General features: G+C 38.2%; 1 protein-coding gene across 2 annotated transcripts in view; it reads right to left on the minus strand.

Annotated features, from left to right (window-relative positions):
- The window catches only part of CBFB (core-binding factor subunit beta), a 64,231-nt gene that overhangs the window by 43,543 nt on the left and 3,679 nt on the right, over nucleotides 1-17,009 (minus strand). For both annotated transcript variants that reach the window (XM_082711957.1, XM_082711958.1), the window contains exon 3: nucleotides 15,317-15,433. In XM_082711957.1, the coding sequence (XP_082568083.1) occupies nucleotides 15,317-15,433 (117 nt within the window). The remainder of the gene's footprint in view (nucleotides 1-15,316; nucleotides 15,434-17,009) is intronic.

Consider the following 17,009-nt stretch of genomic DNA (forward strand, 5'->3'; position numbering starts at 1 on the left):
CAGCGTAACAGTATTCTCTTTACCCATTTCTTAATTGAAGAAATTAAAAGTGACAGATATTGGGGTCACTGGGTGGCTTGCTCAGTAGAGTGTGACTCTTGATCTTGGGGTCTTAAGTTCAAGCCCCACACTGAGTGCAGAGATTACATAAATTTTAAAAATTAATATAAAGTAGGAGATATTAAATAATTCACTTGTAGGTCATAAACTTAGGTGGCAGAAGTTAGCATCCAGAACTCGGGACTATATATTCACTTAAACAACCACGGCATTAACGAACTGCATTATTAATATTTTCTATGATTTCAAGGAGTGTGTTAATAGACTATTTCCCTAAAGAACAAATAGAGTCTGGATATTCAATTTAATTCTTAAATCTATAGCACCCAGAAAAATAAATATGATGAACACTATATGATTATAGAATATATATGAATACTTCTCCCTATCCCCCCAAATAATTTACTAGTTCTGCCATCTTCCTTCTGTGATTTAAAATAAACAATGCATAACAATGCATGTTTAAGAGAGTTCTGGAATGTTCTGACCAAAGTAGTACAATTTCAATTAAAAGCTTATTAAATGTCAAAACTCTTTACTTAAGACCAAAAAAACCAAACCAAAACAAAACAAAAAAACAAAAACAAAACCCAACCCAGTAATGAAACAAAAGGGGCACATGCTGTTTATTGTAATCCATTCTCGAGTCAACTCTGTAAGAATTACTGGAACTTTTACTAAATTATGAACATACTATTTCCTTTTTCAAAGATTTTATTTATTTGATAGAGCAAGCAAGTGCACAGGCAGGGGGAGCAGGAGAGGGAGAAGCAGACTCCCCACTGAGCTTGGAGCCCAGGGCTCAATCCCAGGACTCTGGGACAGACCCAAGCCAAAGGCAGATGCTTAACCAACTGAGCCACCCAGGTGCCCTGTGAATATACTATTAATACAGAAGAATTATGTGTAATTGTCTAGCAGCACAATTGTTCATAGTGAACATCTTTTGCACTGTTAATAGAAAAACAAATCAAGTCAAAAGGTTAAGAAAAAGGTTAAAGGTTGTTGTGAAGTCATCAAAATGAGTTCTAAAGGGACCACACTAAAATATTAGTGGTTATTCAGAGTAATGGAAAGAATAACTTAGTGTGCTAAAATAATATAAGCCCTTAGAAGGTAGGATGTGGAGGCAACTTACCTAATGTTTATTTATTAGCAGCAGTGTGGTATGTTGCAAACAACACAGATTCTGGGGTAAAAAAGACCTGGGTCTGGATCCTGGCTCTACCTAGGAAACAGATTACATGACTTCTGAAGATTTATTTATTTGGGCCTAAGGTTCCTGAGCTGTAAAATCAAACTATCACCAAATATGTTCCAAAATCAAATAAAACATTTCACTGTAAAGTGCAGGGTTAAGAGAATCAGTGATAATGGAAATCATCTACCACATTGTCTGGTGATGATCACCTTAAAAACTGGTCTGCAGATTTTCAAAATGTATTTAAAATGGTCTAAAGTTCTGGGTGACTGGGTGGCTCTCAGTTCATAAAGTGTCCAACTCTTGGTTTCAGCTCAGGTCATGATCTCATGGGTGGTGAGATCAAGCCGCACCACCCCCATGAGCTCTGAGTCGGACTCTGAGTTCAGCGGATTCATGAAGATGCTCTCTCTTTGCCCACTGCCCCAAATAAGTAAATCTTTTTAAAAAGAATAAAAATAAAACAGTCTAAAGTTCTGAAAATGTTCTGGAATTAAATGGTGGTTAAGGATGCACATGGTGAATATATTAAATACCACTGAATTGTACACTTTAAATTGGGAAAGATGGCAAATTTTGTTAAGTGAATTTTATTTCAATTTTCAAAATGACCCAGACATGTTCTGGATAGCAAAGGAATGGCAAGCTAGGACTGAAAAGCTGCTATCACGAATAAGCAATATCCTAAAAATTTGGAGGATTCTCCAAAAGAGTTCTATAAGTGAGGTCAGATACTTATCAAAAATTATCATTTAATACAGGCGGAATATTTTGTTTGCTTGAAAAACATCTAAAATTTTCTAATTATTTTTTCTAATTTTTTCTAATTATTTCTAATGGAAATGTTGGTCACATGTTCCAAGCTATCCTTCTGTTTTAATCTGAAGATTAACCTGCCTTTATATTTGAAGTTTTAAAAACACGCAAGGTGGGCGCCTGGGTGGTTCAGTCATTAAACATTAAGCAGCTACCTTCGGCTCCAGTCATGACCCCAGGTCCTGGGATCAAGGCACACAATGAGCTCCCTGATCGGGCCCCCTGCTCAGCAAGAAGCCAGCTTCTCCTTCTCCCACTCCCCCTGCTTGTGTTCTGTGTGTCTCTCTCTGCCAAATAAATAAATAAATCTTTTAAAAAAATAAAATAAAAACACAAGAGCTCAGTAGTGGTTGTATACATGGAAAAAAGGTTTTCATCCATACACACACACAAAAAAACCGTCAAACATTCCCTAACCTGTCCTTTTCCTTCTTCAGCTACACAGTATAGCACAGCTCCAGAGTACTAAAGCACCAAAAGGCACATTTTAAGTACTATTTTAAATTCTTGGTTTCTAAATATACATCAGTTTGTGAGGACTGATCCTAAACTGAAAAGCTTGTAATAATTTTCAAATATGTACACTGTATATTTTCATAAAAGAAGGTAACAGTAATTAAACTCTTACCATAGTCTATACTCTAACATGAAAAATTTGTTAGCAAGGCCAGGGCTTTTAATCCTCTGTAGAAAACTAAGTATCCAAGAAGTGTTATCAGAGAAATAAAGTCTCTGAGCCTGCTCAAGCTAAACAATATTAAAATTTACAAATGTTGGGGCACCTAAGTGGCACGGTTAATTAGGCATCTGTCTTCAACTCAGGTCAAGATCCCAGGGTCCTAGGGTTGAGCTCCACATTGTCAGGCTAACTGCTCAGCAGGGAGCCTTCTTCTCCCTCTCCCACTCCCCCTGCTTCTGTTCCCTGTTTCCTGTGTACCTCTCTGTCAAATAAATAAATAAAAATCTTAAAAAACAAAACAAAAACAAAAAGGCAACAGATATACCCGTGTTAAACATAAATAAATAAATAAATTTTACAAATGTTTTCCTACCAGTAAAATGGAAATTATAAGAGCATCAGTGTATGTTACCTATGCATCAATTAAAACAGCACCTGGCATATAGCCAGTGTACAGAAGTGTTTGCTATTATTCTAATACTTTTTTTAAAAGTTTTAATTTAAATTCCAGTTAGCACACAATATACTATTACTTTAAGGTGTACAATACAGTGATTCAACACCTCCATACAACACCCAGTTCTCATCACAACAAATGCACTCCTTAATCCTCATCACCAATTTAACCCATCCCCCCATTCACTTCCCCTCTGCTAAAATCGCCAACACAAGAAACAACAGGTATTGGCAAGGACATGGAGAAAGGGGAACCCTCTTGCGCTGTTTTTGGGAATACAAACTCATGCAGCCGTTCTAGAAACACTATGAAGTTTCCTCAAAAAGTTAAAAATAGGGCGCCTGGGTAGCTCAGTGAGTTAAAGCCTCTGCCTTCAGCTCAGGTCCTGATCTCAGGGTCCTGGAATCAAGCCCTGCATCAGGCTCTCTGCTCAGCAGGGAACCTGCTTCCTCCTCTCTCTCTGCCTCTCTCTCTGCCTACTTATGATCTCTGTCAAGTGAATAAATAAAATCTTAAAAAAAAAAAAAAGTTAAAAATAGAACTACCCTAAAATCCAGCAACTGCCCTACTAGGTTATTTACCCAAAGAACACAGTAGTACTAATGTGAAAGGATACATGCACACTGATGTTTACAGCAGCATTATCTACAATACCCAAATTATGGAAACAGCCCAAATATCAACGATGAATGGATAAAGATGATAATGGCATATACATGCAATGGAATATTACTCAGCTATTATTCTCTTTTTTTTTTTTAAGATTTTATTTATTTATTTGACAGAGAGAAATCACAAGTAGATGGAGAGGCAGGCAGAGAGAGAGAGAGAGGGAAGCAGGCTCCCTGCCGAGCAGAGAGCCCGATGCGGGACTCGATCCCAGGACCCTGAGATCATGACCTGAGCCGAAGGCAGCAGCTTAACCCACTGAGCCACCCAGGCGCCCCTATTATTCTAATTCTTAAATGAGGAAATAAAGGTACACAGTAGCAAAGCGAGTCCCACCCATTCTGAGATAGTTATAAACTTTCTGCCCTCCCAAAATGCCTTTACTAGAATAAAACACTCAAACTGTTCTATAAGAATGAAAAAGAGTTTTCATGATCACCACCTGTACAGTATGATTACTGTTTTCTAGATGATTGTGCAAAGATTTCCTAGATGGATGGAAATTGTGTGTGTACTCATAAAGTACATCAATGTCTACATTGCTTATCTTTGTATTCTAAAAATTTATACTGACAATTAATTTTGTTGCCTCTCCCTTATACAAAGTTATCTATTTATTTCCAGTTTCTCTATCCTTTCATAGTCAGTAACAATAAGATCAGAAAGATAATAGGGGCACCTGGCTGACTCATTTGGAAGAGCATGCAACTCTTGATCTTGGGGTCCTGAGTTTGAGCCCCACCTGGGGTACAGAGATTATTTAAATAAATAAAACTTTTAAAAAAAGATAACACATTTTTCTTTAAGTCAGGTTAAAAAAAAAAAGCATTCAACAATTACTAACAAGATGTGCAGAAAATTCAAAAATAAAATAAAAAGTTGGGCGCCTGGGTGGCTTAATGAGTTGGGCCTCTGCCTTCGGCTCGGGTCATGATCTCGGGGTCCTGGGATCGAGCCCCGCATCGGGCTCTCTGCTCAGCAGAGAGCCTGCTTCCCTCTCTCTCTCTGCCTGCCTCTCTGCCTACTGGTGATCTCTATCAAATAAATAAATAAATAAATAAATAATCTTTTTAAAAAATAATAAAATAAAATAAAAAGTAAATGCTATATAAAATATGTCTTAACCTAAAAAAATTCCTTTGGGAATTTCCTTTATCTCACTGCCCTCCCCCACACAGATACATGTTGGCAATCACCCTCCAAGCATATGGCCCACAGATATGCATCTTGAAGACTCTCATGGCTAGGGTTTTATTAGACAGTAATAAATGACCTATTTTATTTATTTTTTTAATTGTAAAAGATTTTATTTATTTATTTATTTATTTGACATGGAGAGAGAGAGAGATCACAAGTAGGCAGAGAAGCAGGCAAGGGGTGGGGGGGAAGCAGGCTCCCGCTGAGCAGAGAGCCCCATGCAGGGAGGGCCTGATCCCAGGACCCTGGGACCGTGACCCGAGCTGAAGGCAGAGGCTTAACCCACTAAGCCACCCAGGCGCCCCAATGACCTTTTTTATAATAGAGTTTATTTTTAAATTTAAATTCAATGAATTAACATATAATGTATTATTTGTTTCAGGGGTAGAGGTCTGATCTGTGATTCATCCTATATAATACCCAGTGCTCATCACAACACATACCATTCCCCAAAGCCCACCCCCACTCCCCCACCCTCCAGAAACGCTCAGTTTGTTTCCCAAGAGTCTTTTATGGTTTGTCTCCCTTTCTGGTTTCATCTTGTTTCACTTTTTTCCTCTCTTCCCCTATAATCCTCTGCCTTGTCTCTTAAATTCCATGTATCAGTGAGATCATATAAATGACCTTTTCCTAACAGTAGCTAGCCCCCTCAAGGTCCTGGAAAGCTTGCTTCCAAAAATTCCTAAGAAACTTAGACACTATCCCTAATCCCCTCATGACCCTGGTGCAGCTCTTTGTGCCCACAGATCCTGTCCCCATGTTTTTTTTTTGTTGTTGTTTGGTTTTTTTTTAAGATTTTATTTATTTATTTGACAGAGAGAGATCACAAGCAGGCAGAGAGGCAGGCAGAGAGAGAGGAGGAAGCAGGCTCCCTGCTGAGCAGAGAGCCCGATGCGGGGCTCGATCCCAGGATCCTGGGATCATGACCCAAGCTGAAGGCAGCGGCTTAACCCACCGAGCCACCCAGGCGCCCCCCCCCCATGTTTTAATAAAACCATTCTTTTGCACTCCCCAGAATTCCACGGTCCTGGGATCATGACCTGAGCCAAAGACAGATGCTTACTTTGCTGAGCCACCTACTACAATATCTTAATAACTGAATTATAAAGTTTAGAACTGTCAACCTTACACTTGTATATATTTTTTTAAGATTTTATTTATTTATTTGACAGAGAGAGAGAGATCACAAGTAGGCAGAGAGAGAGGGGGAAACAGGCTCCCTGCTGAGCAGAGAGCCCGATGCAGGGCTTGATCCCAGGACCCTGAGATAATGACCTGAGCCGAAGGCAAAGGCTTAACCCACTGACACCCAGGTGCCCCATTACACTTGTATTTTTAAAGAAAAAGTTTTATTTCAATATTTTTAAATCCAAGAGGGAGAGCTGACTGACTTCACACATAAACAAAATAGTTTAAAAGTCAGTACCTTCCTGTTAGAGTTACACTGATTTACTTATACGTAAATGTACCTCCAAGGTATCTGAAGATCATGAGTTCCCTTTTCTTGAATTATATTATTTGCTTGGATTTACCTTTTAGCATAAAGGTAAAATTTTAGTTTTGGCCTTATCTGAACTATAGACTCCAAGTTAAAGAAGACAGAAATAATATGTCTGAGGAAAATCCTTAATTCTTCCTCTCCTTCCTTCTGCTTCCCTTTTTTTTTTTTTTTTAATTTTTTTAATTTATTTGACAGAGAGAGAGAGAGATCACAAGTAGGCAGAGAGGTAGGCAGAGAGAGAAGAGGAAGCAGGTTCCCTGCTGAGCAGACATTTCCTTCTGCTTCTTACCGCAGTATTTTTTTAATGATTAATTCAAAGACTTCAAGGATAAAGACTGCTGAAATATTATATCAACTATAATTTTGGGGTAGGACTGCTAATCTTAATTTCAGTGCTTCCCATTTTCCCTCATAACTGATGTGTTTTCAGTTGGTATTGAGGTACATATATATAACAAGGGGTACCTGGGTAGCACAGTTCGTTAAGCATCTGCCTTTGGCAAGGGTCATGATCCTGAGGTCATGAGACTGAGTCCCATGTCAGGCTCCACGCTCAGCAGAGTCTGCTTCTCCCTCTACCCTTCCCCATCTCATGATCTCTCTCTCTCTCCCTCAAATAAAGTCTTTTTAAAAAAGAAGTAAAATATTATGTATACTTAAAGTATATTTTAGAAAACCAGACAAACCAAAGTAGACTTTTTTTTTTAAAGATTTTATTTATTTGACAGACAGAAATCACAAGTAGGCAGAGAGGCAGGCAGAGAGAGAGGGAGGGAAGCAGGCTCCCTGCTGAGCAGAGAGCCCGCTGCAGGACTCGATCCCAGGACCCCGAGATCATGACCTGAGCCGAAGGCAGCGGCTTAACCCACTGAGCCACCCAGGTCCCCCCAAAGTAGACTCTTAACTACAGAGAAAAAACTGATGGCTATCAAAGACGAGGGGAACAGGGGCACCTGGGTGGCTCAGTGGGTTAAGCCTCTGCCTTCGGCTCAGGTCATGATCCCGGGGTCCTGGGATCGAGCCCCACATTGGGCTCTCTGCTCAGCGGGGAGCCTGCTTCCCCTCCTCTCTCTCTGCCTGCCTCTCTGCCTACTTGTGATTTCTGTCTGTCAAATAAATAAATAAAATCTTTAAAAAAAAAAAAAAAAAGACGGGGAGCAGGGTTTGGGTGAAATAGACAATAGGGATTAAAAAGTATACATATCATAATGGAAAAAATAAAATACTATAAATAAATAAATAAGTCTGCTTTAAAAGAAGCAAACAGGGGTGCCTGGGTGGCTCAGTGGGTTAAGCCGCTGCCTTCGGCTCAGGTCATGATCTCAGGGTCCTGGGATCGAGCCCCGCGTCGGGCTCTCTGCTCCGCAGGGAGCCTGCTTCCCTCTCTCTCTCTCTCTCCCTCTGCCTGCCTCTCTGCCTACTTGTGATCTCTGTCTGTCAAATAAATAAATAAAATCTTTAAAAAAAAAAATAAATAAATAAAGCAAACAAAAAACACATTACTTATTCCACTGCATTAAAATGTCAGTAACTAAATGCTGGAAAATATACTTCGTATTTTAGTTGAATAGAGATATTTAAAATCTAGATCTGACAAACTAGTTGTAAAGTCTCAATTTTTTGGGGGGGGAGAATCACATTCCAAAACTTTACCACAGCTATCTTTTATTTGGAGTGACTAGGCTGTCTGAGGAGGAGAAGGAACTGGTTGAGCCTGAATAGGGATTTCTCAAAGCTAACATCAAGGAGTCCTCTAAACCCTGCCAAATTGTGGATGGTATATAAACAGACACAATATTTATTTTGGGACAAAGATCCTGAAGGCAAGTAAGCAAAATGCTCCAGAAGCACAGACATTTGGAAAAACCATTTAAAACAAGCGTCCATCCTCATTCATTCAATCAAATGCTGTTAAATTTTGCTTTACTTATGTTCATGAAAATGAATGATAAAAGATTTTGATTTTAAGTACAGAAGTTCAGAGAAGAAAATAAAACATCAAAATTTCTTAAAAGTATCTGCTCTAGAAGCGCCTGGGTGGCTCAGTGGGTTAAAGCCTCTGCCTTCAGCTCAGGTCAAGATCTCAGAGTCCTGGGATCCAGCCCCACATGGGGCTCTCTGCTCAGCGGGGAGCCTGCTTTCTCCTCTCTGCCTGCCTGCCTCTCTGCCTACTTGTGATCTCTGTCAAATAAATAAATAAAATCTTAAAAAAAAAAAAAGTATCTGCTCTAATAACATATACTTCATAACTACTTCTCAATGTCTGCTAGTAATGTTATTTGACTATCAATTAAAATCAGAAGTTAAAAATAGAAATGCAACTGTTAAAAAGTTTAACCTCCCTCTGGGGCCAACGTAATAACACTAGATAGTATATTCAATTTCTATAGAAAAAATGACAAACAGTAGCACTGTAAAGTTCATTTTTTCAGTTTATAAAATATTTTTTATATCCTTTATACTCAAAAACTAGGATCATGTAATAATCACATACAATTAATTTGAAACTCTAACCCAGGCTTTACAAAACACAGAATACATGCAAAAACCATTAATCTGACCATTCAAGACTAATAACTTCTGGTGAACCATAATCATTTGCATTTGTTTGAAATAAAAAGTAATTGGAAATGGGTCCTAAGAGGAAAGATCAAAGAACTGGAAGTTGCTTGGCCTACAAAAATTTAACTAAGAATGACTTAAATTCCAACTGGTTGCTTTCCTTGTCTTCTCAAAGCAAAATGAAAGAAAAGCAGTTTAGATTCAGGAAGAACTACAAACATTTTGGCTGTCGGGTTTAAAATACACCAGGATGGACCACTTGGGAAACATGTAGTGTTCCAACACTGTAGAGCTACAAGTGAAGCTGACCTAAGGCACAGCACAGCACTAAACTCCATAATTAAGTTACCTATAATTTCACCCTACAAAACCATCAAAAAGCCCAATTTTGGACAGGGTATTACAATTTAAAAGGCATTTTCACATATTCTAGTACTTCATTTAATCCTCACCATGAGGTATATGAATAGGACAGACATTCTGATTCCCATTTCCAGATTTAAAAAAAAAAAATAGCTATGATTGCCTTTTGACAACTCTGCTACGTTGTGTTATTTTAAACTTTTTTTTTTTTTTTTTAAAGATTTTATTTATTTGACAGAGAGAAACACAGCAAGAGAGGGAACACAAGCAGGGGGAGTGAGAGAGGGAGAAGCAGGCTTCCCACTGAGCATGGAGCCAGATATAGGGCTTGATCCCAGGACCCTGGGATCATGACCTGAGCTGAAGGCAGACACTTAACGAATGAGCCACCCAGGCAGGCACCCCTTATTTTAAACCTCTTCTAAGAAAGATGGTTAGAGTCAATGCAGACAGCTCACTAGAAACCTGGGTGCAAAAGTTTCAAATATATTTGGAATTTTTTTTTAAATTTCATTTATTTATTTGACAGAGAGAGAGAGAGAGAGAGATATCACAAGCAGGCAGACAGGCAAGTAGAGAGAGAGAGAAGTAGGGTCACTGCTGAGCAGAGAGCCCGATGTGGGGCTCAATCCCAGGACTCTGAGATCATGACCTGAGCTGAAGGCAGAGGCTTAACCCACTGAGCAACCCAGCTGCCCTTCAAATATATTTGAAAGATGGTATAAACTTGTGTGCTCTGATTTGATCTTATATAAAATACCTATTTATGATCAGTTACCATTAACAGGCCGTCCTTACTGAAGACCTCTGGTTTGAAAATATTCTTACAGGGGCGTCTGGGTGGCTCAGTCAGTTAAGCAGCTGCCTTCAGCTCAGGTCATGATCTCCGGCTCCTTGCTCAGCAGGTATCTGCTTCTTCCTCTCCCTCTGTGCGTGCGCGCTCTCTCTCTCTCTCAAATAAATAAATAAAACCTTAAAAAAAAAATTAGATGCCTTGGGGCTCCTGGGTGGCTCAGTCGGTTAAGCAACTGCCTTCAGCTCAGGTCATGATCCCAGGGTCCTGGGATCGAGCCCCACATCGGGCTCCCTGCTCAGTGGGGAGCCTGCTTCTCCTCCTCCCTCTGCCTGCTGCTCTGCCTTCTTGGGCTCTCTCTGTGTCAGATAAATAAATAAAATCTTTTTTTTTTAATTAGATGCCTTAAAAAAATATATTCCTATAAACACAAAGGAAGAATGAATGACATAAAAGGACTGATTTTGCGGAGTCAACTTTCTTAGATCATAAAGCCGTATTTCAAACCAAAGAGAATATGCAGGTTCTGTCTCCTATCAGCATTCCAATATTTCCAGAATTCACTAAATTTAAGTGAATATTGCAGAAGCCAGCCTCAAAGATAGCCCCAATGATCCCAGCCTCTGGTATTCACACCCATGTATGTGAATAAATACTCCTGCTTCCCTGTCAAATGTGGGCTAGACTTAGTGACTCCCTCCTAATGAAAAGAGTAAGACACAAGTGACTGGAGAATAGGTCATAAAAAGCATGGTGACTTCATTCTGTTTCTCTCTCTGTGGAGAGGCACACATGACGAGTAAGTGAAGCCACCTACGAACAGTCACGTGAGTGAGCTTAGAAGTGGATTCTTCAGCTCCAGTCAAGTCTTCAGAGTCTGCACAGTCCCAGCCCTAAGCCAGAATCATCCAGTCAAACCACTCCCACACTCCTGTAAAAGGGCACAAGGGAATTCCTGGCCATGACCAAAACACTGCCTTGATTGTGGGTAGAGTTTACATGCGTGCGTACATTTGTTAAAACTCAAATTTATACAATGAAAATGGGTGCATTCTAGTGTATGTAAAGTATACTTCAATAAAGTTGATTCTTTTTAACAGGCCACTGAACCTTTGGGATAAGCAGACCAAGGATCACTTATGTGAAAGCAGTGCCCTGACTTACGAAGTAAAGGCTGGGCGGTGAGAAAACAGAAGTGCATTAACAAGCCACCACCACAAACACACATGCCCTAAACTGCTCCTCAAAACTGCTCCACCCACAGTCTTTCCTATCTCAGATGACAGCAATCCCATACTGCCAGTTGCTCCTGCCAAAAACGCTGGAGTCATTCTTGACTCTCACACCCCACATCCAGTCCATAAGCAAATCCTGTCGGCCCTATCTCAAAATATAACCAGACTATGATCACTTCTCACCACCTCCACTGCTACTACCCTAGCCTCTCGCCAAGATCACAGAAACAGCCAAACTCGTCTCCCTACTTCACTCTTGCCCTCCTACAGCCTATTATTAACCCAGCAGCTAGAGTGATCCTTTCAAAAACCTAAGGCAGATCATATTGTTCAACTGCTCTAAACCCTGAAACTACTCCCCATCTCACTCACCATAAAAACCCATGTGATTGTGAGGTCACAAAAACTGGCTCCTTGTTATCTCCCTGATCTCATCTCCTGTTACCCGCCTCCTTGCTCAGTCTACCCCAGGCACACTGGGCTGCTTGCTGCTTATCAAACACACAGAATATGCTCGCACTCTAGGACCTTCACAGTGACTGTACCCTCTGTCTTTCCCCTGATACCTACATGGCTCATCATTCCCGAACCTCCTTCAGGTCTCTGCTCGAACATGACCTTCTTTACCCATACCAACCTATTTAAAATTACAAACATTTCTGGTGCTTGACCACCATTATTCTTATTCATTTTGAATACTGTCTAACCTCCACTCCTTCCATAAAACAATCTCTAGGGAAGGATCTTTGTTTTGTTCACTGATGCATCTCAAATGCCTAGGACAATGCTCAGTATACACAACAGTTATCCAACAAAAACCTTCCAAATGAATGCATTTTTCAGCAACTGTGTCAGGTACTTGGCTAAGCACTTTATATCCACTATTTCATTTAATCACTAGGGAAACCCTGGGAAGTAAGCATTAACCTCATGTTCTGATTGAGGACCATAAAGGTCAACTGACTTGCACAAAATTATATAATAGTGAACGATGCCAAGACTTACTTATGCCTAACTCCAAAGCCTTAACAGTAGTTTCCTCAAAGTTGGGTGTGAATGAAGAAGGGAACTAAGCTGCTTCAGAAAGTGACTAGGCTGAGAACATGTGGAAGAAAATATGCAGATCTGAGATCCAAAATATGAAGCAGAAGCAAACAACTAACATTTGGAGAAATCCCTTTGATTATTCTTTGCTTCTAATCCTGGAGGGACAGAAATACAAGCTAATAACTATCAGAAAAAGAACCATAAAAAAGGAGTTAAGAAAAATACGAGACTCCATAGCTTGGAGTTCCATGGTTGAGAAAATATGGGTCAGTACCTTTTGGCTAAATTCACTGGTATCCTTTATCCCACTGGAAAAGAGCAATATACTAGCAGTTTCCTATTTGTTTTTGTGCCTTAACATGTTTTCCTTTCCTCTGTATCCTACTGATATAGTACAGGTATTGAAAAAGTGTATTTAAAAAATATAGGATCTACATATAAACATTTGCAAATTTAAATCTGAGGCAAAGATATTGAGTTTGCCACTGTTACTATTCTTGGAACACAGCCACACTCATTTGTTTACATATTGTCTATGGCTCCTTTTCCACTCTCACAGCAGACTTGAGCAGCTGCCACATAGACCACATGCCTGCAAAGCTAAAAATATTTGATATATGGCCTTCTACAGAAAATAACTTCTAAAACAAATATTAATAAAATGTAAGTTTCCTGATAACTCACTTATATCCATTCTATCAATTTTCCAGGTGTATTTGGAAACATACCCTCTAAACACTAAAATAAGTCATACAAAGTTTTTGTTATTGGTGGTCATGTAACTAAAAACATGTCAATGGCTTAAGTCCAAGAGTAATCTGGTCTTCGGTCTGGTAAAGTTATCATTACATTAATTTAAGCAAACATACTTTCTAGTAGAGTTAACACCCATTTATTAGTTATTGAATACTGGAAGACCTGGGTAACATTGATGTGCACTTTGAAGTGTTAAAGTAGCTTAGCATTAAAATTGAGAAAATAACTTTTTGGTTTATGTCTGTAGTATCTGAGCCACCATCTTAAATAAACATTAAGAAAGTGTTTTGAACAAGGAGAAAAATAATTTCTTCATTCACTTACACATACATGCACAAAACAGACAAAAAAAGCATAATCCCACAATGACTTCCCAACTTTTTCCTTATATATAAGAATTATAAAATAGTAAAACTTGGAACATTTGCTTTTAATCTTCCAAGTAAGCAAGCTAATACACAGAAAAGCAAATCCCTTATTACTCACTTTGAAAATTCTATAATCTATTTTCCCTCTTCCTCTCCAAAGATTAGTTGGTTTGTCACCCCCAAAGATCAAACCCTGGGGTGCATGGGTGGCTCAGTCAGTTAAGCACCAGACTCTTGTATCTGACTCAGGTCATGATCTCAGGGTTGTGAGATTGAGCTCTGGGTTGGGCTCTTGCTCAGCAGGTAGTTTGCTTGATTATATCCCCATCCCTCTCTCTCTATAACAAAGAAATAAATGTTTTTTAAAAAAGATTTTATTTATTTGACAGAGAGAGACACAGCAAGAGAGGGAACACAACAGAGGGAACATAAGAAAGGGAGTGGGAGAGGGAGAAGCAGGCTTCCCACTGAGCAGGGAGCCCAATGTGGGGCTCGATCCCAGAACCCTGGGATCATGACCTAAGCCAAAGGCAGACTCTTAACAAATGAGCCACCCAGGCGCCCCTAAAATAAGTAAATCTTAAGGAAAAGAACCAAACAACCCATCTTATGTCCTAAAGTTTAAACAAAAAACTTCATTGTGTATATATATATAAAACCAGGCATATTTTTCCTAATACAGGCTCATACAAAAACCTTTGTATTATTTATGTATTATGTTTTGCAAATAAAGTGAGAAGTTATAGTATTCATGACAACACTTAGAAGAATAAGTGAGCAAGTTGATAAAAACAGGCATAGAAACACATTTTTTTTTTTAGTATATGTGCTGCCGAAGCGAGCACCAGGCATAGAAACACAAAGGAAACGGGAGAAATACTGAGCATAAAATGAGGCCAAATAATATTTTTCTTTAAGTATTTTATTCCCATAAGAGTCAACTTCTACATTAAAAGATGAACCAATCCATTATTCACTAAAGTTTCACCAAAATTATGTAATACATTTAAGTTAGAGTTTAACAGAGCTCTCAGTTTAAACATTTCATATGTTCAACCTAAACTTCCAACATAAAAATTTTAAGGCATCAATTTGTTTTCCCAGCTTTTCCTCAAAACAAAAAAATTATTTCCAAGTTCAAGTTTCACACTATTTTTTAATGAAAATTAAATTTGCAGTATTAACTGAAGTAGAAAGTTACCCATGAGCTATTTCTAAATATTATTAAATTATGCCTACAGAGCCTTTTCCCATTTTTCTCTTAATTTTATTTTTTAAAGCACTGTAGTCACTTAGGTTAGTAAAACAAAATATATCCTGTCAATACTTTCAAAAGAAGTAAGTTTTAAATGTTACATGTAAGAAAGCACACTACTCTTTAAGAGCTAGAAGTTTCTATGATGAATATTATATACATGAAATTAGTAATGGAATAACATAAAAAAATTGACAGTTATTTAAAAAATCATATTACATCCTTATAATATGAAAACACACCTGACCATATGTGTGTATAATCAGACTTGTGATCTCTTCATTAAGCTGTAAATCTTCCAATGATCTCTAATAAAACAATCCACAGTATTTCAAATTGCAAAGAAATGTTTCCTACCTTGCCTGCTTCTCTTTCTAAGTCGACATACTCCCGGCTAGGTGTCTGTCGTTGCTCTCCCTGCCAGCTGGCCGGAAAAAACTGGAGAGACAGATTGGTTCCTGTGGCCACAAAAGCCTTTTAGAAAAATCAATACAAACAGGATCAGGAGCAGGACATTACATAAATTATGCAGGCAGTCATTTATTTTTACATCAGTTTCTGTCTTAAGCGAAGCAGCACTGAGAATACTCAAAAGTAAAAAAACATGCACTCATCATTTTTCTTAAGTATTAAGTTACAAACATCTGATTCCATTTTGAGGACCTTCGCCATTGGCTGCTTAAATATAAAATCAGACATGGAATCAATACTTTCTTTCAGGTCATTTTTTGCTGACGTTAGGATCTCGCATTGCTAATGTCTAACCAGAAGACATCATCTCTGAATTTAAAAACTTCTATTTTTAAATGTGAAAATCACTAAAGATCTATACATTTTGAATTTTAAAGCATACCACAACTTCAAGTTGTATAAATGGGACATTTTAATTTCTCTTGATTTCCCTTGCTTAATACTGCGTTCTCAAGCCCATGTTAAAAATGCAAAAGACTGTGTCTTCTGATAAATGATACATTAGCAATGTGATGTGACAGTAGTTATCTCTCTAAAACCTTAGGTGATTTTAAAAATATGCGTTTTCGGAAATTTAACTTTAGGAGAACTGGATCTGACTATATAAAAGAGTATTCATCTAATATTTATAATAAGATTTGGATGCATGGTTCAACAGACAGAACAATCTAAAGCCATTTTGATAAAGTGTTCTGTGTAGCCCCTAAGCAATTTAACTACATTTCCTCCAACTAAAAAATGGAATTAGCATTGTACTTCTTCCAAAGGGAAATTCAGAAAGAAGTTAAAAAAAAAAAAGCATTTTGGAAACGAAACAAAACAAAACCCTGAAACATTTTTCATCATCTGAATGTAAACTTTCTTTGTTGAAATGAGAGGTTTTGGTTTGTTTTATTTTACTAATTAAAGTTCCACAACATACTTTGTTTGCAATCAAAGAGTCTTCATCTGAAAGCAAGGGGTTCACATTTTGGGCAATTTGTTTAAAGCCATCAGCTGATTGAACCATCCACTAGTACCCCCGATGATTAACAGCTTAGATTCCTTAGAGTTAAAAATGTATTCTTCCTATTTCTATTATTGGTATTGCAGGTACAACTGCCAACCTAACTGCTAAATCTCTAAAGAAATCTTTGATGCCATTTACCTAATTAACAGGGATACTCTTTCTTGTGGTATTTTACATGAACGGGGACTGAAAAAACATCAATATTACAACATTAACCTTTAAAAATCTTTCCCCATTAATACCAAGTTTAAAAAACAATCAAGTATAGTGAAATGAACCAACAATAGTTAAAATGAAAAGCAGACTCTAGAAGGCACAGTGCCTAGGCTGTAGGATGAAGCAATTTACTTAGCTGTACATCAGTTTCCCTACTAATTAGTATTTGTAGAGTGCTTATAATAGTACCACGTAAATGCCATTTAAGTATTTGCTAAATAAGAGAAATAGTTCTGAGCTGGATAAGAGAGCTAACTTTTTCAGCCTCAGATAATAAAATAAATTCTCAGTGTAGAGTGGTGGCAGATAAAGAGATTCAGCCCATGAATGAATGTCTTGTGTCAAAATCCTCAA

This window comes from Mustela nivalis (genome assembly GCF_964662115.1).
Source record: "Mustela nivalis genome assembly, chromosome: 18".
NCBI lineage: Eukaryota > Metazoa > Chordata > Mammalia > Carnivora > Mustelidae > Mustela > Mustela nivalis.